Genomic DNA, 23,928 nt, shown 5'->3' with positions numbered 1-23,928 from the left:
CTAGTCTCCACCTTGGAAGGACACAATGACACACACACCTCATCCTCACTTACCAAGAGACACACCCTCCATACAAACAGCTACACACACACACCCTCTCTCTCTCTCCCCCCCCCCCCACCCTCACATCCTTTCTCCTAAATACACACACACACAGCCTCCCTCTCAGTTTCCCCAAACAGGCACTCCACCATCCCCGCATCTGAAATCCAGGCCCGACTCGTACCGCTGCGAGTGGACCTCGCCCCAGCAGCGAGTTACCACGACAAGTCACGAGTAGCTTCCTCTTCTTCAAATATCGAAAAAAGAATTCTTGACCTGTCAAACAAACATTACATTCGTAACGTACGGCACGAAAAGAAAAAAAATACGAGGAGTTGGAATACACATGGTAGTAGTAAGAAGTGGGACAGCATGCAAATCCAGGCGGTGCAAGCATTTAAATAATACATGCGTTTGTTTAGCGCACCTATCACGCAAAGTCGGTTCACGAGCACGACGACGAGAGGAAACCCCAGAGGCATGACGAGAGGAATGCGCACGGGAAAAAGGAAGAAAAAGAAATCACGACATTCTTAATTTATATATATACATATTCAAATATATAGAAATATATAGAAAGAAATAACAATATTAATATATATATATACACACACACAAATATCTATAAATAAATTTAAAAAATATATATACAAATATCTATAAATAAATTAAAATATATATATATTTATATAGCAGTGAGTGTAAATTACTCTGAAAAGGTTCTGTTAATATGTTTACTATTTTCCGTAAGCCTTTATTTTTTAAGTGTCGTATGTTTTAGGTCCTTTTATTTTGAATTTTTTTCGGCGAGACCGGAAGTAGAAGTAAATTTCGTAACTTGACTTCGCTAAAAGTACGTTAGCTGACGGTGTACTGAAGGAAAAAGTGTTCATGAGTATTCTTCTTACTCTTTGAACTGTTAAGCACCGAGCTGGAACAAGTTACTTTGTGTTTTATTTGGGCTTTGACTTCATGTTTAGTGACTTTATTCTTTAATTAAATTGCAAAACTGATAGTGATAAGATGCTAATGCTAGATGTTAGCTCTATGTTCCCTTCAAAAAGAGAAAATGTTGGGATTAATGTCCACATGTATATATGAATGTCATCTATTTAATATTTAAACTCATAAGAGCTCATTTCTGTTTTATCTGTTCAATATGGCTCTTACAGTGTTTTCTGAAAATAAAATGGAAAAAAGAGAAACTCTTAAAGTATGTTAGTCAACAAGGCTCATGGTTGAACATGAATAAAAGGAAATTCTGGAAACATCAGTACGCCTCACTATCGTCCATCTGGGCTCGGCTCCAGTGAGAGAATGACCTTTTAAGCGGCGACTCGAGTTGTTCTGCCTAACTTAGCAACGACGCTGAAACTCTCCGTAAAACACACAGGGGACTGTTTTCATCGGGACTATTTTCTCTGGTCGCATTTGCAGTGACAACAAGTCTGTGATGTATGCAGAGTCCAGACCATCCAGAGCAACAGGGACACTGCTTCTATAGAGAGACGCTGCTGTTGTGAAAGATGTGAGCCACAACACTCCCAATCATCTCCTTTGTACTGGGGGCGGCGGCGGAGATGGCCAGATTAAAAAAATAAAAATAAATATCTGCACGTCTGGAAACCACATGCGGTTAAAAAAAAGAAAAAGAAAAAGAAGAGAAAATGGGCTCTTCTTTGAACCTTTAACCTTAATGTTTCTGGGTTCGAGTCAATTTAATGACACGTACTATACTATAAAGACAAGGCTCCGGCTTCACCAAGGCCAGACTTAAAAATAAAAAAAACAACCACAGGACGGAATCCGGTAAGTACTGCATGGATCGGTACCTGCGATGGCCACAAATTAGAGCAACTGCTGCCACTTTGTAATTACAAAACACCCACAGATCCCAGATCAGAGGAGCCCGAATCCACAGGCAACCCTCAGCCAGGCGTGTATAAGCCCCCCGTGCTGCGGTCTTGATGCCAGCCCCTCTGCTATAAAGCCCCGCACCATTACTGCTACCGCTCACTTCTTTTTTTTCCGGAGCAACCCAAGAAAACAAAAAGGCGAGTCGTGTAGCTCTTCCCCATTGGTCCGGGACGTACACGACGTACGCCGACCGCGGCTGCAGTCGCCAGGTCTGTGCTCGACCGCAGGACTTTACGGCTCGATATCCCACAGTTCCCTCAGAGAAAATGGCAATGTTGTTCTTCTTTTTCTGCTCAGTAAAAAGCACATTTGTGGGAAGAGGACAAAAAGCCGCACGTTAAATTCTGTTTGTATGTCACCGAGATGAAAAACTCTTTTTTTCTCTTCACCTCGGTGTACGTGCGCGCGCGTGTGTGTGTGTGTGTGTGTGTGTGTGTGCAAAGTCTGCAGACAAAGAGCTGACTGTATTATCATACATACTGTAGTATAATGTCGTGCGGTTTGCCTGGAGACAGGGCTGTGTCTCTAGCCGGTTTCTTTGGGTTACCAGGGATCAGGTTGCCCGCCCTTATTCCTGCAGCTCTTCGGGCCAATGAAGCCATTATAAGTGAAATGAATTATGGACTACTCTTTCTTTTACCCAAACGCCTCCCTTCTTCTTCTTCTTTTTGTCACTCTTAATTCCCTTCTCGGTGTCCGGTTTATCAACCTCTCCTCACTTCATCTTCTGGGCCGTCCGGCTTTCCCTATCCAAAAATACGTCTCGTGTTTTTACCAAAACACAGCGGGTACGGAAAGAATTCAGACCTCTTTGAAATGTTTCACTCTTCGTTTCATTGCAGCCATTTGCTAAAATCAAAAAAGTTCATTTTATTTCTCATTAATGTTCACTCGGCACCCCATCTTGACCGAAAAATACAGAAATGTAGAATTTTTTGAAATTTTATTAAAAAAGAAAAACTAAAATATCACATGGTCTTAAGTATTCACACGCTTTGCTGTGACGCTGATATTAAATCACATGCTGTCTATTTCTCCGCAAAGGGTATTCAGTTTTTCTTTTTTAATAAATTTGCAAAAATTTCTACATTACTGAATTTTTCTGTCAAGATGGGGTGCCGAGTGAACATTAATGAGAAATAAAATGAACTTTTTTGATTTTAGCAAACGGCTGCAATTAAACAAAGAGTGAACTTTAAAAGGGGTCTGAATACTTTCCGTACCCACTGCATATGTTTTATAAGCCTTTCTTAAAAAGCAACAACATACAGGAGAAATGTGTGCGTAAAGAAAGCCGTTCTTTACAAACATGGTCCACTTCCTAATATATATAATAGCTAATGTAACGTTAAGGTTCGCCAGCGGTGCCGGTCCAATGCCGATCTCTTAACTAACCGGTCTTCACGGGTTTGATGAAGTGTTCATGACGGAGCACAGAGCAAAGCAAAGGAGAAAAATAATCATTTCTTTATCATACTGGACTATTTCAGCCCCAACAGAAAAGCATTTACACTATCGTTCAAAAGTTTGGGATCACTTAGAAATGACTTTATTTTTCAAAGAAAAGCACAGTTTTTTCAATAAAGATAACATTAAATTAATCAGAAATACACTCTCTACATTGTTAATGTGGTAAATGACTTTTCTAGGTGGAAACGTCTGGTTTCTAATGAAATATCTCCAGAGGTGTATAGAGGCCCATTTCCATCAACTATCACTCCAGTGTTCTAATGGTTCATTGTGTTTGCTAATCGCCTTAGAAGACTAATGTCTGATTAGAAAACCCGTGCAATTATGTTAGCACAGCTGAAAACAGTTATGCTGGTGATATAAGCTATACAACTGGCCTTCCTTTGAGCTTGAAGTTTGAAGAACAAAATTAATATTTCAAATATTAATCATTATTTCTAACCTTGTCAATGTCTTGACTATATTTTATATTAATTTGATAAATAAAAGTGTGATTTTTCATGGAAGACACGAAATTGTCTGGGTGATCCCAAACTTTTGAACGGTAGTGTATAACAACAAATAACATGGGAAACTAGAACGGGCACTCGGTAGAGCGCATACCTTCGCATATCACAAGATTGGGCATTGAATTATGAACATTTTGGCATTAGTTTCATGCCAATTGGATAAAAATTGACCGCGCTATGGTAAAAAGAAGATGTTGACCTTTTCATGACCTTGACCTTTCACCCGATCGATCCCAAAATCTAATCAAATGGTCGCCGGATAATAACCAATCATCCCACCAAATTTCATGCGATTCGGTTTAATACTTTTTGAGTTATGCGAGTAACAAGCATACAAATAAATAAATACACGGCGATCAAAACATTTACCTTTCCGCATTTTCAATGCGAAGGTAAATGGTAAAAAATTGTACACACTGTCCCCCCCTCCCCCACCCCCTATGAAGGAGACGGGACAGAACCAGACTTTGAGGCGCACATGTTGCTTGGATCGCCATGACGAATTGGAATGAGCCCTCCCCAGACATAACCCACACTTCTGAAGTACACCGGGATGAAACGCGACATCAACGCGAGTTCATTTAAACTGCCGGAGGTCAACGGGAACGCAAGTGACGTCGAAAAATGCGGGATGCAAAAATGACCGACTGCAAACGATGACTGAAAATCTGTCGCTTGTCGTTCCTCGTGGGTCTCTGTGTGCCAGAGGTCAATAAGGTCAAACGTGTGTCGAGATTACTTAGCCAGACACACACACAGGGATCTAAAATCTCTGTGTACACACACACAAAACACCTTTCTCATCATATAAGCATGATGTCATGGAACAAGGCTCGCACACACACACACACACACGAGGTAGAGCTGGAGGACGTTTGCATGAGGAGCAACAAAGTTCAGACAAACTGGAACCTGTAGATCGTGAAAGTTAATGACTCAACTCTGCATGCCTCTTGTTTGTGCTGCTACTACTACGACACACACACACACACACACAGTATGTAATTTTATTGTGCTCTGAGAGATGAATGGAGACTCCAGCAACAGGTCTCCAGGGGGTCCAGTAGACCACACGTTCTAAATATAGAGCCCTTTCATATGAAGACGCTGCGTGTGTCAACAACACAAAGACTTCAATGTTCTGCAGAGGAAGCCGCTCGCTTCTGCTTTCCCCCCCCATCACTTCCCCTCCAGAAGCTCAGCGTGAGACACCTTCGACCACCGAGCCGCACAAACACGCGATCACACATTATAGAAATGCAGCACATGCAGGTAGTTACATAACAAAAGCTGTTTAGGCCTTTATGTTTTGTTTAACGACTATTTATGTTATTCATTCGTTCTACTTTTTGTAAGGATGCAAAATGGCTCAAATACAAACGTCAACACGCCGATGTGTTTTTTCCCCTCGCGAGTGGAAACGCCACACGACCCACGAACTGACAAAAACACGATGTCTCCCTCACACAGGTAGCGCCGGTCGTATGCGGTACTCGTGCTGTTAATGTCCTCCGTTACCTCCACGACACAGGAAGCTGCAGCCGAGAGAATGTGGCATGGAGCTCTTCAAGGGTGCGCACACACACACACACACACACACACACACACACACACACACACACACACACACACACACACACACACACACACACACACACACACACACACACACACACACACACACACACACACACACACACACACTCTAGAGAGGAAGAGTAGCAGCATTTAACAAAAACTAAAATGACATATGACCCATCTATCGAGTTATTGGAGGATATTCCCATGTTTTTAAAAGCCATCCGACCAGTTCATCCAGACTTCCCACAACTAGGTCAGCGTTGAATTATCCGACGGGTGCGCAGAGAGCACAAGTCATCACATCGAGGTACAACGCGTCAGAAGAAATTAAGGAATGGTCAGTTAGTAAAGTAGTCGCCAAGACTAAAAATGAAGTAAAAACAGGGTTCTTACACATTTTGACCGATGGATTTCCAGGACTTTAAAACAAATTTCCATGACCAAACTGAAATCTCGGTATAAACATAAAAAATTTAGAACATTTTGCCTATTGAGAGCATACGCCGGCTTATATTTTGAGCGTCTTTCTTTAAAAAACATAATTATTTCAAACTCGGCGTAAATGAACACGTGATTATAACAAATGTCCATGACTTTTCTAAAACTTTCATGATTTAATTTTTTCCCATGACTTTTCCAGGCCTGGAAATGACCATATTAAAATTCCATGACTTTTCCAGGTTTTCCATGACCGTAGGAACCCTGTAAAAAAGTCCCTTCACTTTAAAGTATATATTTTGATGCCAGGAGCCGAGTGTGTGTTTACACAGAGCTCTGTGTGCAAGAAATACTGCAGTCGTGCAGAATCAAATATGCCAAAGGCCAACGATGAAGGAGGGTAAAACACACCAAAAAAGAAAGGTGCCGTGTGTGTGAAACCTCACGCTCTGTAAACAGTGTGACCTCCGCATCCCTACATGGCCCTCCGCGCCGAGGTGTTTCTGCAACAGAAGCCGGTTATCACAACAGGAACCCGATCCGGCCCGTTTTATTAGCGGAGAGGAAACACGCTGCATCCCTTCAAACAACGGGACATTGTTTAAACATCCACGCCGCGCCGAGCAACCAATCACGCGGCCTCCCGCCGGAGCGCCGTGCGACGCGCCTGCACTTCGCTGTGCGTCCTTCTTAAGAATTCATACATTCTGTCAGAGTCATTGAATGTGTTTGTGTAACCGTGTAATGCTGTTCATCTGGTCACATGACGTCTATTGTTCCGTCCATCCAGGAGAGGGATCCTCCTCTGTTGCTCTCCTGAAGGGTTCTTCACCTTTTCCCCCACCATGTGGTGACATTTTTTCTATTTTTTGGGAGTTTTCTCTGATCCGGTGTGAGGTCAAAGGTCAGGGATGTCGTATGTGTACAGATCAAGGTGGGAAATTTACAATTTTTTTAGGGGGTAATTTTTGCCCCTACTGACTTGCAATCCAGGGGCTTTTGAAGAGAAATTGGGGACACTTTTTGAAACTTGTAAAATAACATTTAACCTTTGTTCAAAAATAACAAATACACTTATTTAGGCTTACAGTATATGAGCAATTGTCATAAAAATGTCAATAATAAGATTATTATGCAGTAGTCTACAGATTCAAATTGTATTTTGGATTATTTTAACAAAAAACTGAAAAAAAGACAATCATATTGAATGTTATTCTTATTTCTTTGTGGTTATTTATTGTTATTACATTTGTTTTAACTATTCTAACAATTATAACTCTTTATTTTTTATTTTTTAAATAACAATTATATTTATTGATTATTTGTGTACAGGCAAAACAGATACGACACAAAACAAAAAGCTATTAAATTATCATAATTATTAGAGGAAATTATGGGGGCATTTTTTTGCCCCTCCTAGTGATATCAGGTGCAAAACTATATTTCTTAGGGGCAGTTTTGCCCTTTGCCCTCGTGTATTTCCGACGCTGGTACAGATTGAAAAGCCCCGCGGCAAATGTGTGATATTGGGCTATATATATATGTGAACGTGTCAGACACACGCGGGACTTGGAAAGAACAATGAAAGCTCTGAGGTGTTGAAAGAGGGTTTGACGTGGCGCGGGGCGTGTACCGACGTCATCCAATCCGACCGCGTTAGCGCCCGACAACAACTCCACGCAGGACTTTTTGTTTCCTTTTGTGACGACGGCGTTGGTGATGGAACAATGTGATGCAGGCTGGTTCTATTTTTAACCCCAGTGAGGTCTCACACACACACTAATGAAAAGATGGCGCAAATGTCAACGATCACGGCCACACCCGCTCTAAATCGGTCACCTGTAGAGTCTGTGCTTACGCTGGCTTTAAGAAAAAGAAAAGAACGCGACCCGTCGTCTTCGTGAACGCCGACGACACACACGTTTAAATCTCTGCGGCGGTCGACGGGTCCGCGCCGGGAGGACGAGGAATCATAGCGACGTCAGCTCGGCGGACACAAAGAAGGAAAACGCAACGAGGATGAATCGACACAGATCGCGTGTGTGCATAAGGACGGCCGGCTGAACGGCTGCGTGGGTTACCGCGCTTTGATCGTTTCACTTTGTGCGTTAAGCGTCACACAAAAGACGCCTTTCGTCATTCGGCGGATGTTCTAAAGTGGCCTCGTTTATTCTGTCCTTTAAAAATCAACCATAACTTTTTTGAGTGGACAAACACACCCACTCATACGCAGGAACGACCACACCGAAGAGAAAGTGGCGATTTGACAAGAGGTACGAGGATTATCGAGAGCTCGTTTATCGGTGGGAAAAAAAAATACTTATCCAATCACGCTCTTTAAAAGCTACATGCCAAAGCTGCTTTCTTCCTGGATTTAATGCGTTTCCTGTTCAGAACGGATACAGGGGAAGAACAAAGGTTAGAGGAGTGTAACCCGATGTCTAAAAAGCACATATGGAGAGCGCTACAGGGGCTCGAGACGTCACACGCACCATGACTTCTACAACTCCCGGAGTCAGATCATTCATCCGGTCGATACTGTGGTCCAGAGTGTCGGTCTGAGGTGGTGGGGGGGGGGGAGACTGGGAAGATGTCAACTGCGGCCCTAGTTGAAAAATGTTGTCAGCCCGTGTGAGTTAGAACAAGAGACACAGGAGGGACTGTTCCAAGGAGTGAAGCACACTTTACTCGTGGCAGCGTTCGGGTCTGTGCGGCTTTCGAACATACAAGTCTGCATATATATATATAATATAACTATATATTTATTCATAGATATATTTATTTATTCATATAAATATATTTATATAAATAAATAAATATGTATATATAAATAAATAAATATGTATACACATGTATAAATAAATGTATATACATATATATACAAATAAATAAATATATATATAAAATAACGTGTGTTTGCATTTTGTATTGGTTGGTGTGTAAAAGTGTGTGTGTGTGCGTCAGGTTTACATTCCTGACCTAGTTTCCACATACCAGAGATGTCTGTGTGAACCTGTGACACTGGTAAATCCCAGTCTAACATAAGCACAACATGATATTTAAAAAGGACTTGATCCCAACCATACACGACGGCGTGCAACAGCCACAGTGTGCATACAGGAATGGAGTTCCACATAAAAACCCAGAAATATTATAATTTTACAGTGGAGTAAAAACAGCAAGTGCATGAGCCCAAGAACTACAAACAGCCTGGGTTCAATACACATTGAAATGCACACACACTATATTAAAACAAACACATGGCACATTTGACATGTTTCTGTGTAACACAAGGAACCGTTGAATCCTGCATGAATAAAAAGAAAACGGGTCAAAGGTTCAAACAAAAAAAATTAATCCCATATTGTTTTTGCTTCACACAACAAACTGAGTAAAGACCACACAGATCCAATTCAGAGAGAATTAAAGCAAAAGGAGATATAAATTAAGCATAGTTGATTGACATGGACAAGGTTCATAGAAAAGAACGACGCCAAGTGTGCGTGTGCATATGTGTGTGTGTGTGTGTAGCTCAAGCAGGAGCAAAAGGGACAAAGACTCTTTCTGCTCCGAGCATCCAGGAGGACGGTGAGGTAACATGAGAGCCGTGACCCGGCATGAGAGAGGGGTCTGAGGATAAAGGAGACATGCACGGCCGTCCTGAGCCGGCCGTTGTTGGCTCCGCGTCTCCGTCAGCCCCCACCCATCCTCGCCCACCTCGCCGTGTTTCCTCGGCTCGCTCCGAGCAGGTGAGCCGAGAGGAACCTTGGATTCAATCCACTCCGGGAACAAGTCATTGATTCATGACGAGGAGGAGGGACACAAAACAGACCTTCGTGAGAGAAGAAGAGACGGCGGGGAACTAAACGAGCAATAAAATGAGAACGCTGATGCGTATGCTACTTTATCGGATTTCCACAGCACGATAGTCTATTACGGGTTTTATTTTTTTAAACTCAACGTTGTATTCATTTTGTGGCAAGAAGTTAAAAAGCAGCACGAGTAAAAAAATATATATTTCCAAAACTCCCAACACATTTTATGAGATTCTTTTAAGGCTTTGTTGCACCATTTCATAATTATTAGTGAATTTAAAAAAGGCAGTTTGATGGTGGGATGGAAGGGTGACAAGTCTTTTATTCTAGAAAATACTTGGAAACTAATACAACGATGCATTATTCACATTATATACCACCCAAAGTAAAGGCTGTGAGCGAGCATTGCATACCTTAAGTATGGCTGCTGAGCAATAAGGGACATACATATTTACTTACATGATATATTAGGCTTCTTTAAATTAAAGTATAAAAAATAAAAAAATTCAGTTAGTTTCCAAAAAGTCAAAAGGAGAAAATCAAAATAAAATACTGTAAACAGTGAAGATACAATAGATCAATTGTTTTTGCCGGTGCACTAAAGTAAAGAAGTCTAACCCTAAGAATAATACGGGAAAGCAGGTCCTTCATTACTGTCATGAATTCCCAAATAGTTTCCATCATTCCTTTCCATCGAGCATTCTCTGTTCTCACTTCACTAACTTTCACTGCGGTTAAACTTTGTCTTTTTAAAAAGTTTGACTTCTCAATGCCTAACTTGTTGCTCATGGAATTTTAAGAATTTTTAGATCCAATATCAGAAAATTAGCTCGGCCAGTTGTTGCGTGTGCCTCAACGGGAACGCCTCAGCCTTGAAATGCCCAGTCCTACATCCATGACTAACGACTTGTTCCCTTGAGTTTGTGTAGAAAATGTGAACCAGGTAAAATCATACCACTCTACCAGCGTCTGTTTCCAAGCTCTTACACAACTCATTGTCGTGTACTTGATACTTCCCAGACACGTTTTTGCAAAAAACTATTAAAGATTTTTCCTATTAAAAAGAGTTTTTAGCCAAATGTCACATGTTTGGGATGTACTATATGCATACGCCTGGATAAATGAGACTTGGATCCTACTGCAGGATTTGTGCGAGTCTGTAAATGGTTGTTTACCTTCGCATTGAAAATGCGGACGGTTATGTTTTGATCGCCGTGTATTTGTATGCGTGCGTGCGTGTTATTCGCATACTTCAAAAAGTATTAAACCGAATCGCATGAAATTTGGTGGGATGATTGGTTATTATCCGGGGACCATTTGATTAGATTTTGGGATCGATTGGGTTAAATGTCAAGGTCAAGGTCATGAAAAGGTCAAAATCTTATTTTTTACCATAGCAGTCAATTTGTATCCAATTGGCATGCAACTAATGCCAACATGTTCATAATTCAATGCCCAATCTTGTGATATGCGAAAGTATGCGCTCTACCGAGTGCCCGTTCTAGTTTCATATGGAAAGGTCAAACGTCACGACCCCGGGTCACAAGGTCACTTCCAGTCAGACTTCTAAAAAAAAAGCCCCTTCACAATAAAAGTCTAGTATGTTACTTTCGGGGTTAAAATAACGTCACGGGCTTCAACATTTCTGAAATACTAACTTACATTCATTCCCATGCAACATACATATAAACAGTACCTCTTGCCATTCACATTTTATCATCATACAATCAATACAGTAAACAGTGTATTTCCCTAATGCTCTACAATAAACTCATAATACAGTCATAATAATATTCTCCCTAATATTTCCTATTGTAATATCTTATGTTATAATTAGGGCTGTGAAACGATTAAAAATTTTAATCGGGTTAATCACAGGTTTTTGTGGATTAATCATGATTAATCACATATTACCGATATTCTCGGTATATTTTGTGAGAAAATAGAGATTTATGACAAAAGACGGATATATACATTTATACATTCTTCTATACAATGGTGCTGCAACTCAGCAGTTATTTAGCAGTTTTCTTCCATATGGAACATTAATACATCTTCATCCTAAACAGAATGTTTAACCCTCCTGTTACCTTTCGGGTCAATTTGACCCCATTCAATGTTTAATGTCGGTGTTCTTTGGGGTCAATTTGACCCCAGGCTGTTTTCACTGTGTCAAACATATAAGAAATATCAACTTTTTTTATTTAAAGGGCTATTTAGGTAGTCAACAAACAAACATAAAGTACCTCACACTTAAACTTGGGAAGCAATATTAATTCTAATAATTTTCTGGAGGTTTTAATTGCTGGGGTCAAATTGACCGCGAGGGTAAAATATGTGAGTAAATGTAAAGGTAACAGGAGGGTTAAACAGAACATGTTTCTCTTGTTTGTCAACCATTAACTCCACCATGATACAATCTAAAGGCCTCTAGTCTTCCTCTAGCAGCTGCTGAGGCAAACTGACTGTGTGGGTTTTCTTCATGAACTGGGCCGTGATGAAAGGGACGGCGGGGACACCGCTGCAAAGCTGAAACCTCACCGACACGGACAGGTGGACAGTTTGACAAGTGACTTTTTTTTGCTCGGTCCCGATGCGCGCACGGAGCTCTGTGGTGCGAGACGGAGATCGATAAGTGTTAACGCAACGCGTAGAGACAGAGATGACATGCTGCTGTGGAGATACGATCAACAACAGACATTTAGTTTAATAAAAGAACAAAGACGTGCTCTAGAGAACATGTCAGGGGGCGGGCCAATCTCTTTAATGTCATGCGATCTACCGACACTACGCCGCGATCGACTGGCAGGTCGCGATCGACGTGTTGAGACCCTGATCTACAGGAAGTAAAAGTCGTAACAAGGTTTCCGGAGGTGAACCTGCGGAAGGATCATTACCGATGAACAGACCGTCTGCATGAGAGCGGACAGAGTTCAGATTGAAGTGGTGTATTGGAAGCTCATTCTGCGCATGCGTTAAATGCGTAAAAAAAAAAAAACTAGTTAAACCTGTAATTGAATTAACTGAGTTAACGCGTTATTTTTCACAGCACTAGTTATAATGAATGTTATAATTTTGTTATGTGCAAAATCTAAATAAACTATTACAACTTAATGATTTACTCCATTTTTTGACTCACCATAGTGGCATGCATAAAAAGCAACGTTTTCTTCAAGAACTTAAAACACGAGTGATTGATAGACAAAAAGTCCCTTTTAAGGGTGAAGTTTTTCTTTAATTACTGCCTCCACAATAGAAATGATTATGTAATTCGCAGTGACAATCATGTTGAAATTAGGAAAGGGGTGCGGCCTAAGTTCTGACTGCTTACCAATCATTAACGGGCCTTCGCATCAAAATGCAACACCAACAATCAAATTACATAAACTGAGAATGACTAATGTAAACTAATGCAGGTGCTTCAGAGGCCTGGCATCTTCCAGGAGTTATACATCACGAGACTGTATTCAAATATAGGAGTCAAAACCTCACTGATCAGCTCTTTGCTCTGCCCTTCATTATTTTCGTGCCAAGGTTAATAATAATAATAATCTATTTCTCTGATAGATTGTCACATCTACCTAAAGATAACACACCAAGAGTGCTCCACACACACACACACACACACACAAAAGTCAAGTCCAATAAAAGATTGGCATCGCCCTAAAATCACAAATACACCCTCGGGCCCCGTTTTCATGCTACCACTTCGAAGTAAAAAAAATACGGGCACTCGATAGAGCGCATACCTTCGCATATCACAAGATTGGGCATTGAATTATGAACATGTTGGCATTAGTTGCATGCCAATTGGATAAAAATTGACCGTGCTATGGTAAAAAGAAGATGTTGACCTTTTCATGACCTTGACCTTTGACCCGATCGTTCCCAAAATCTAATCAAATGGTCCCCGGATAATAACCAATCATCCCAACAAATTTCATGCGATTCGGTTTAATACTTTTTGAGTTATGCGAGTAACACGCATACAAATAAATGCGAAGGTTATGATGCTGTAAATACATCGTTTAATTAAACGCCGTGGAGCCCGTAGATGAGTTTACATCTGCATCGAAAAAGCAGGAACTGACGAAATCCGTCCACATTTCTGAAATACTAAATGTTGCAGACTGCGAGCCGGCATGCTCAGGAGACCCAAAGGTTGAGCTGCCGCTATGACGAAGTCGTGCGTCCCGAATGAACGCATCCTTGTAAAGGGGCAGCTGCAGCATGTGCTGAAAGTAAAAGTTAAAAAGCGCCGTTTGGAACGCATCTCGTTCCGTCTGCAACGTCCAGATGACGCGGTTTTCCATCGGTCGAGCCGCTGCGGTCTAAAGACGGGCCGAGAGTCCTCTCCGCCCGGTCCCGCTCACATCGGGCGCCGCTGCGCGTACCGAAATAACGAAAAATGGCGAGTGAGATTTAAATAGGTTCGAGTTCGAGTCTCAGTATCGCTGAGGAAGAGCTGCGAAGAAAAAAAAGTGTAACTGGCGAACTGGAAGTCAGTCTCCAAAATAATGTCAACTGTGTTTACAAAAGGACAGTTTTGAGAAATAATTACCGTTTTTGCTTTCTTTTTTTTCTATTTTAAAGAAGTTTGACCAAACAAGGGTTTTTTCATTTTGTTTTAAGTCCGTACGATGAGCGTGTTCTTCTCTCTCTCTCAATCGACTTCTTTTTTTAGTTTAAAAAAAGCCCCCAGTTCGGCGGTGAACTCGGTGTGTTATAAGTTAAAATAACCAAACAGAACGACTTTTTCAGACAATCATCATCTCGGGTACATACGAGCATCTTTCTTGTTCTTTTACATATAGCACCACCTTCTGTAGAGTGTATTCTTTTATATGATCTCTTTCTTATTATAGTGTTATTTCTAAACTGTTGAGCCCTGCACTACATTTCCACTGCGTCTGGACTGTTGTTTTAGGCACAAATAGCAAATTAAATATTGAATGTTGCATCAAGATCAAGATCTCAGCCGCTGCTCAAGACTCAACACCTTCCATCTCTCCATCCACCATCCCCACCTTTCTTTCCCTGACTCTCCGGTATACATCCCCGTGGCCCGGTGCCATGGCCAGCAGTGTGTGTGTGTGTGCTTTGAATAACCAAACTGTCTCCGTGTGGACGAAGCTTCCCGCGCTGCCCGCCGATTATCGCCGGGAGACACCTGGCGCGGTCGGCCATGCAAAGCGGTCCCGCTACCGTGCAAATAGTCGCAAAAAGAGGAGGTGGAGCACAGAGAGGAGAGGTGGAGCGGTGTGGCTAAGCAGAAGTGACACATGTCGCTGTGGGTTTACTCTTCTTTTCTTTTTTTAAATAAACACGATTTCCTCTGTGAGATTCGGAGCTGCTGCGATTGGTCGCGTTATCTTCACTCCATCATCCAATGACGTGCGCTCTTTGACACTCGGACGTCTCCACCTGCCGGCGTCTCGCTAATTGCCGGTCGTTTATTCATTGACGGACAAAAGGTTTGGGTTGATAGGCAGAGAGTATTTGCCCGGTAGCTCCGGAAACACGCGGAAGGCTTTTTAATAATCCCGAGCAGCAGGACCACAAAATAAATAAATAAAATAAACTCGTGACGTGCGATCGGCGCACCGGCCCGAGGACGTCGCTGTAGGTCAGAGCAAATTAAGTGTGTGTGCTCACCTACAGAGACAATGTGCGTGGAACCGCGTCGTTTCCACACACAGTTTACCTCGCCTGTCAGGCCTTTATCTGGAGCATCAGGGCCGACTAGTTACTTTACAATGCGTGTGTGTGTGTGTGTGTAGAATACATGTGCAGGAGAGTGAGGTAAACAGGAGGTGGTGTGTATGATCCCATTCCCAGGGCCAAACTGCTTCTCAAGGGAGGGAGATAAAGAAACGGACCCTTCCAAAACGGAGGTGGAAACAATGGCCAGGGCTCTCGGCAACAACTGTGTGTGTGTGTGTGTGTGTGTGTGTGTGTGTGTGTTCATGATCCAACTAAAGAACAAAATACACTTCTATTCTCATATATTTCACATTAGTTGACAGAATCAGAGCGTCGATCAAAAAGATACAATAACCAAAAATATATTTAGTTTAGTTTGATCAGCAAAATATACAAAAATCAAAATTCAGCAGAATTTATATGAAGCTAGAGGTGCCAGTTGATTGCTGAATGTTCGATGCTCGGCGGCGGCTGAATGTGTCGTAATTCCTCCCGGAGTCGTCAAACTATCAAGTAATGCGACCGCAGAGGACTCAGCAAGTTCTCACATGTTGACACACACACACACACACACACACTTATTGAAAACACACTGACTGGTGTCAACTCAAATGGCCTCTCCTTGGTGACAGAATAAAACGAGTTCTTTAGTGTTGAAAGAACAGAAACTGTTTGAGCAGAATTGGAAATCAGACCAAAAAGTTGATTATTTATACTATAACTTAGTTATTTAAAAGGCCCGGCTTAACCCGTCACCATTGTCTAATATTCACTGTAAAAAAATTTAAAAAAAACATAATTCATTGTTGCTGAAGTAACCGCTTGCACAAATGGGCGTGCAGGATTTCTGACTCATCACTTGGTAGAAAGAATGCGTCCTCCAAACCGGTATCGTCCTGCCTCGCATAACCAGGCGAGGGAGGATTTCTCCACCGACTTAAACGTGTGTTCAAAGGGTTAAACGACCGAAAAGGAGAAGAAAAAGAGAAAAGAAGGTGAGACTGAGAGGGGGAGGTGTCAGGAGTGAGGAAAGTGGACGAACGGGGAGGGAGGTGGGATGTGATGAGGCGGAAGAGGACGCAGGAAGTGGACGAGAAGGGGACCGGAGATAAGAGGATAAAGGAGAGGAAATAAAGCATCTGAAGAGAAAGTAGCGAAGGGAAGAGGCACAACAGGAGGAAGAGAAGGAGGAAGTCCTGCCACCGGCAGAGGGGAAAGACGTTACGGGCTTTTTATAGGAGAGGAGGAGAGATGTCCTCTGTTGGCGAAGTGGATTTCTCTTGAATGCATTCCAACATTACTTACACAGCTGGAAAATAACCAATATAAACAAACAAGACTATATTTTCAGACCACGCCTCACAAGAATGTGATGAATAATTAAGAGTTTTAAGTATTAGAATAACACCGCTGTGTAGGATGGTGGAACACGGAGGTACAATGAGGAAAAGGAAATAGTGCCGGGGGGGGGGAGGTCAGCGAGGCCTGCCCGACAACAGAGCAAATACATCAGGGCCGCATCACGGTTGAATGGAGACAGACTTCTGGTTTCCAGAGCCACACTATGACCGCTTGTTCCAGCTAGGAGGAGAAAGGGGGGGGGGGCAGCTAAATGGTTTTTTTGGCGAGCACAATTACCAGGTATACAGAGAAGGAAGGTTTTAGGAAGGTGTGGGCGGCGTGGGCTCGAGATACCGCGAATACAAAATTGTAACAGTTGGATTTTGGATTCCTGCCCTGAGAGACTTGGCTCAACGCTCAAGACCGATGGGACGGCCATCGACTGGGTGAAGCGTTGGAAGTTGAAATCCAGGGGAGAAAGAGTGTGTGTGTGTGTGTGTGTGCTCCTCCACAAATGAAGTGAATGGAAAAACGTGTCAATGGAACACAAGGAGGGAGCCCGTGAATAAACAGAACCGGTGACTCACCCTTTCTGGGATGGGAGAGACGACTGTGGGCGGGGGTGTGGGGTACCAGACTGCCCTTCAAAACCCCTCTAAATACACCCAGTGTAGGCATTCATGCGTGTGCACACACACACACACACACACACACACGTGTCGCACTCAGTTAGCCAGACCAGGACAAGCTGCCCATTGTCCAAATGTCCCACCTAAAAGCTGGAAGGAGTTGTGGATTCGAGGGGCTCCGGCATGAAGGTACTTTTTCAGATTTGTTCGTCTTGCTCGAGTCTCAGGGACGGACGAGGAACCAAAATGGAGACCACCTGCTCCGTCTGGAGCGCTCAACGAAAAACACCTCCGATTGTATCCTGCTTGGTTGGATTAGGCTGTTTTTAAAAAACTTTTTATTTAGCATTTAAATAAATAAACACAACAAAACTGTATCCAGAGCTACCAACTCTCACGGTTTCGCCGTGTGACACGCTTGTGCATGTTTTCACACGCTCTCACGCCACACAACCAGTTTCTCACGGCAAAAGAAATTCTGATTTTGGGCCGAGGCGCGTTGGTTTCTTTTCAAACTCCGCGACGATAGATGGCGCATCTATAAACCTATTCGCTGCATAGACATCTTATTTACCCCGCACTCCCGCCACACACCGTATTTCTCACGCTGAAAAAACTCTCGGTTATTTAATGTTTTAATGTGCCGCAGAGCGCCAACATGAGCTGGCCGCGCTGCCCTCACCGTGGAGGAATCAAGCGCTCCCCTGGAGTTCTGCTGTGAGGTGCCACTTATCAGCCAATCAAAAAAAAGAAATGGGCTACACAACAGCCAATCAGAAAAAAACGTATCTGTTGTATCTGGGTAAGATTTAATCCAGCAACCAATGAAAATAAAGCATCCTGGATAAATATGTCACTCTTGCCTGTCTTCAAAACTTGAGAGCCCTGTTAATGACATGTGGTTCAATTAAGTTCTCACTCTCTTAAACTTTAAATCTTGAAATAATTCGTTGTGTTTGTGAGTGTGATTTTGTGTGGTGATGTAAACTCAGCTGTCATAACAAGCAGCAGGAGAGCACCTTGTTAACCTCTTGGTATACTGCATGCTCAACACATCAGAGCATTGTTTGTTAAGGCTGCCCACATAGCATGTAGCACTTTATTTACAGGCCTAGGAAAAGGACCCTCTAAAAAAAACTAACAAGTAAGATGTATTCTAAAGAATTTAACATAAAGACAGGACATTTGTGCAATAGAATTAGGCATGTTTTTGTAAATGAGAGTAGAGTTATTAAAAAACATTTTAATTCTTTAAGGGAGCAAAGATGCCTCGTAAAAGACCTTTGCCAGGCCAGAGTGCAGGGTACAACATGGGTACAACATGGGTACAACATGGGTACAACATGCGTACAACGCCAAATTAAATCAAATTTCCTGATATTTGAGCCACCAACGTGTGCGCCAACATTTTGGTCACCCCCAACAAAATCTCACTCCAAGGTTTTTTGAAAAGTTGGCAGCTCTGCTGTATCAGTATCCATCGTCCCGCCCACAGCGAGTACACATGTCAACCTCCACATACATGAACACAAACACACACATTAACACAAACACACACAGGTGAACACAGACACACATGAACACACACACAAGCATACATGAACACACAAACATACATGAACACACACACAAGCATACATGAACACACAAACATACATTAACACAAACACATACATGAACACACACACAAGCATACATGAACAAACAAACATACATTAACACAAACACACACACACAAACACATGAACACACACACACACACATACGTGAACACACACACAAACATGAACACACAAACATACATTAACACAAACACACACACATACGTGAACACACACACAGACAAACACATACAAACACACATGAGCACATACAAACACACACACAAACATGAGCACACACAAACCCACATACATGAACACAAACACACACACACTTAGTTTTAACATAAAAGTGAGACTCCCGGCCGTTACTATACGAAAACCAGTTTATCAAAGTGTTAAACAATAAGCATTACACACGGAAACCAGGCAGCAACTCAGGGTTAAGTGCCTTGCTCAAGAACACATGGACTAGGGCGGGCAGAGCCGGGATCCAACCCGCCGATACTTTGATTGGAAGACGGCTCCTCAAAGCCGTTGTGAGGTTCTGGATCTGCGAGTCAGAACCAAACCAGAAGTAAAAAGGCCAATTTCTTTATTTTGCTGACACGGGAGTCTTAAGCCTAAATCTGAGACCACTAACTGGTGCCCAATGTGTGTGTGTGTGTGTGTGTGTGTGAGATGTTACGTCAGGATGGGTGGTACTCCGGCGGACGCTCAGCTGGCACGTAGCTGTTGTTGTGTTGCCGTGGTTGTTTATTAATTACCCTCCGTGCGACCTCACTGCATGTCACACTGACTTTCCTGCCATGCGTCCGACTTTTTTTCCCCAGACAGCATCAAGTCTACGCTGGTGTGGCACACACACACACACACACACACACACACACACAAAGGCAACCACACAATCCCAACAAGTTCCCCGGCTGACCAACGTTAAAATGGGCCGTGTCCTTGCAAGCGGAACAAAAGATGTGACACCCTCATCCAAATTGTCCTAAAATGACCTTCAGCGGTTTAGGAATGTCGCTGCCCTTGGTAGTCATGGATCAGAGCTTCACTAGTTTCCTTTATTTCTTTTTTTAGAGGTGTAATGAAGTTAATTCTATTCCAGAACATTTCCACCAACACAAATGTCATAAAAGAAGTCTGAATCTAAAGTTAGAGAGGCTTCCTTGACCTCTCTGGTTTATTATCGTTACCTACAAAGGAGACTTCTACTCCTCGTCTTATTGTCTTATTACAACGGAGTATATTGTTTCCTTGTGTTAACAGCAAAGAGGCTTTTTAGAAAAACAACTTTTACTGTGGCGTGGCGGAGTTGTTGGGTCACAGAGGTAACGGGCTCGTTGAAAAAAGGTTGTTAATTTTGACTTTTTTAATAGTGTTTTTAAAGGGCAATCAGTGAAAAAAACTGACATTTACGAAAGCTTTGGAAATTTAAGACGACGTAAATTAAAAAAGGCATGCGAGTCTGACTGAATATGAAAAAGACGGACATAACAGTTTGAAAACTTCTAACAACAACAACAACCTCTTACATTGCATAGGAGATTTCTGTTTAGTCAGGAAACACACACCAAAAAAAGAGGAAGAAAAGAAGACGACGCCAGAGAGCTGCTGCTGTTGTTTACATCGCAATGACGGTAAACAACAACTCTTACGTGATTTCCCATCATGTGGGAAAACACAGTTGGAAGCTCGCCACGCTACAGCCGGCATGGAGATCCAGCTGAACGCTTCCTCTACATTAAAAAGGAAAATGCACGGAGACCCACTTCTACGAGGAGGAAAACTACGATTGTTGTGCACAAGAGGAGATTAGCAGAGAGGGTCAACAAGCCGGAGACGGTGCCAGAATTCCCCGGAAGATGTGTGATTGTGGGGAGCTTTCCAAAGCTGCTTTCCAAAAGGCTGTTGAAATCTGCCAATCTGAACACCGAGCGTCCCGATTGGCCGATAAAATCACGAAGACCGCTCCAACTACCTGGAGGATCATGCGTTCTCCTCTCCTTCGACGACACATGAATATGGGTCAAATGTCTTCTTAAATACTGTAAAGACCACATTCCTTATAACACTCTTTACTTCCTGTTGCAAAGAGGATGTCACTTCTTCTCCCCCCTCCACGACCCTGTATACACACACGTTTGTTTTGAAGTTCTTTCAGTTTTAAAGGAGAAGACACATTTGTTTTTACGTTATTTTTCTCAGTTTTTTTCAACTGCCCCACCACCTGCGAAACTCACAGTCTCGACGGTTTTCCCTCCTCGTGGTTTTATAGACTTAAAACTTTTAATGAATGATGAGCTTGTTTGTTTAAAATCAACTGTGATGTATATTTTTTTTAGAACGTTAAATTGGTGATTGCGACATTTTAAATACAGCTGCATCGTTTTAAGTTTGCTGCTGAGAGAGAACACACACACACACACTATAGAAATATTCAAATTCTTCAGACAGGTTGAAGAAACATGGCTTTACATTTGGCAATAAATTTAAGCTATGAGTAACTGGTAAAAAAACAAATAAGTACTTGAATGAAGCGCTCATTAAAGAGCCCAACATTGTCCTGATGTGATCATTTATTTTGGTATGAAATGCAAAACCTCTGGAGGAGAGTGAAAGAGACTTTTGACCTCGAGGACGACGAGTCACAGCGAGGCATGGAGCACATTGTGATTATCCAGTACGTATGTATATAAAGAAAGTTACTGAATATACATACAGCAAAGGGGCTATGTGTCCTGGATATGATATGGACACTGACTTCCTTTTGATGCATCTTAGGCATGTAATAAAGTCCATTTAAAGTTGATTTAAAGTGCTGTAATTATTGCCCTACATTCCCCATTTCGTGTCGGCCCATGCATGAACAGGGAGATGAAACCGTCTCCAACACAGAGCCCCATCAAACTGCCCGACTGTGGCACAACAAAAGCCTGATTGGACAAAGTGTTCTCGTCCAACTCCGAGGGGAAGGAAACAAAATGCAAAATACATTTGTTCTCCGGAGTCTGTCACAGCTGTTGAAACACTGTCTGCTTGCATGTGTGGACCCCTCCAGGTACCCAAGACAAGAGCAGAGTGTATGCAGAGGTGTTGGTGGGACACGACAACAGAAATGCACAACTCCAACTGGGCATCTCACATCTGGCACACACACAGTTTTACGTGAAAAGTACACACACACACACACAGTTGTACCTGAAAAGTACACACACACACACACACACACACAAACACAGTTTTACCTGAAAAGTACACACAGTTTTACCAGAAAAGTACAAACACACACACAGTTTTACCTGTAAAGTACAAACACACACACAGTTTTACCTGTAAAGTACACACACACACACACAGTTTTACCAGAAAAGTACACACACACAGTTTTACCAGAAAAGTACAAACACACACAGTTTTACCTGTAAAGTACACACACACACACAGTTTTACCTGAAAAGTACACACACACAGTTTTACCAGAAAAGTACAAACACACACACAGTTTTACCTGTAAAGTACACACACACACACACAGTTTTACCTGAAAAGTACACACACAGTTTTACCTGTAAAGTACACACACACAGTTTTACCTGAAAAGTACACACACACACACAGTTTTACCTGAAAAGTACACAGTTTTACCTGAAAAGTACACACACAGTTTTACCTGAAAAGTACACACACACACACACAGTTTTACCTGAAAAGTACACACACACACACACAGTTTTACCTGAAAAGTACACAAGTACACACACGCACACACACACACACACACACACACACACACACACTTCCTTACCTTGGTGTCCACAATGGAGCAGGCGATTTGCTTCACGTAGGCCAGGTCAGCGCTCTGGGGCATCTGGACGGACTCTCTGGTCAGGCCGATCTGGATGATGAAGGACACCCCCGGCGGGGGAGGCTGCTGCGCGGGTATCACAGCCACCCCACCGGGACCCTGGACCGGGATCAGCTCCATCAGAGGGAACCCACCCGGAGCGGGCACAGAGGGCACGGATATGGGGGTCCCCTGCTGCATCACAGCCGAGCCCGGTGGAGAGGAGCCCCCGGGGGGGAAGAACACCTGGGCCATGGCCCCGGAGGACATACAGGGGCTAGCGTTAGCCATTCAGAGTCCGGTACGGCGGCTGTCCGAGGCTCTTAAAGTTCTTAAAGAAACATTCATTCAACGTGTCTCAGTGGAGGAGAGAGGGGCTCACACACACTGACACATGGACACACACACACACACGCTGAGCAGAGTCCTGGGACGGTGTCCACTGCACCCCCCCGACCGTTAGATATGGGAGTCCTTCTCCAGGAAGTTGTGTGTTTTCTTTCTTTTTCCTCCTTTCTGCCACTTCATTCGCGCTCTTCACACTCCTGTTATTGTCCCGGTGTGACAAGGCATGAGCAGTGTGTGTGTGTGTGTGTGTGTGTGTGTGAGAGAGAGACACACTCATACACTCGTCCTCCTTCCTTCGTCCCTCTCGCCTAGAGAGCAGTTGGTGTAAAGAGGGGAGAAAGTCCCAAAAAAACTCACCAGCCGGTGGAGGAGAGACGGGGGGGGGAAAAAACAAAAAAAACAATGACACAAACTTTGTGTTGTGCCTCTTCTCCTCCAGGCTGAGTTACAAAATGGCCTCCTTAAACAGGAAACTGTGAGAATGAAGGAGAGCGAGAGCGAGAGGGACTACTTGCTCCTTTTTTACGAGTGTTGCCCTGTTTCAGTTTCAGCCCCAGTTCAGTCTTTTTCGTGAAAAAAAAAAAAAACTCAACTCCGAGCCCGAGAGCCGTCTGAGGGTGCCTCCCTCTCTCCCCCCTCCCTCCCTCCCGCCCTCTCATATGCGAGCTCCCCACCGCGCAG

The 23,928-nt window shown here is 42.9% G+C and overlaps 1 protein-coding gene across 2 annotated transcripts in view; it reads right to left on the bottom strand.

The window, feature by feature from the left end:
- The window catches only part of prkd2 (protein kinase D2), a 39,927-nt gene extending 16,088 nt beyond the window's left edge, over positions 1-23,839 (bottom strand). For both annotated transcript variants that reach the window (XM_056441783.1, XM_056441784.1), the window contains exon 1: positions 22,861-23,839. In XM_056441783.1, the coding sequence (XP_056297758.1) occupies positions 22,861-23,190 (330 nt within the window). In that variant the 5' untranslated portion in view covers positions 23,191-23,839. The remainder of the gene's footprint in view (positions 1-22,860) is intronic.
- Positions 23,840-23,928: the final 89 nt, after the last annotated feature.

Source organism: Pseudoliparis swirei, chromosome 20, assembly GCF_029220125.1.
Source record: "Pseudoliparis swirei isolate HS2019 ecotype Mariana Trench chromosome 20, NWPU_hadal_v1, whole genome shotgun sequence".
NCBI classification, from domain to species: domain Eukaryota; kingdom Metazoa; phylum Chordata; class Actinopteri; order Perciformes; family Liparidae; genus Pseudoliparis; species Pseudoliparis swirei.
The sequence above is the reverse complement of the archived record's forward strand: the minus strand, read 5'-3'. Positions and strand labels throughout refer to the sequence as shown.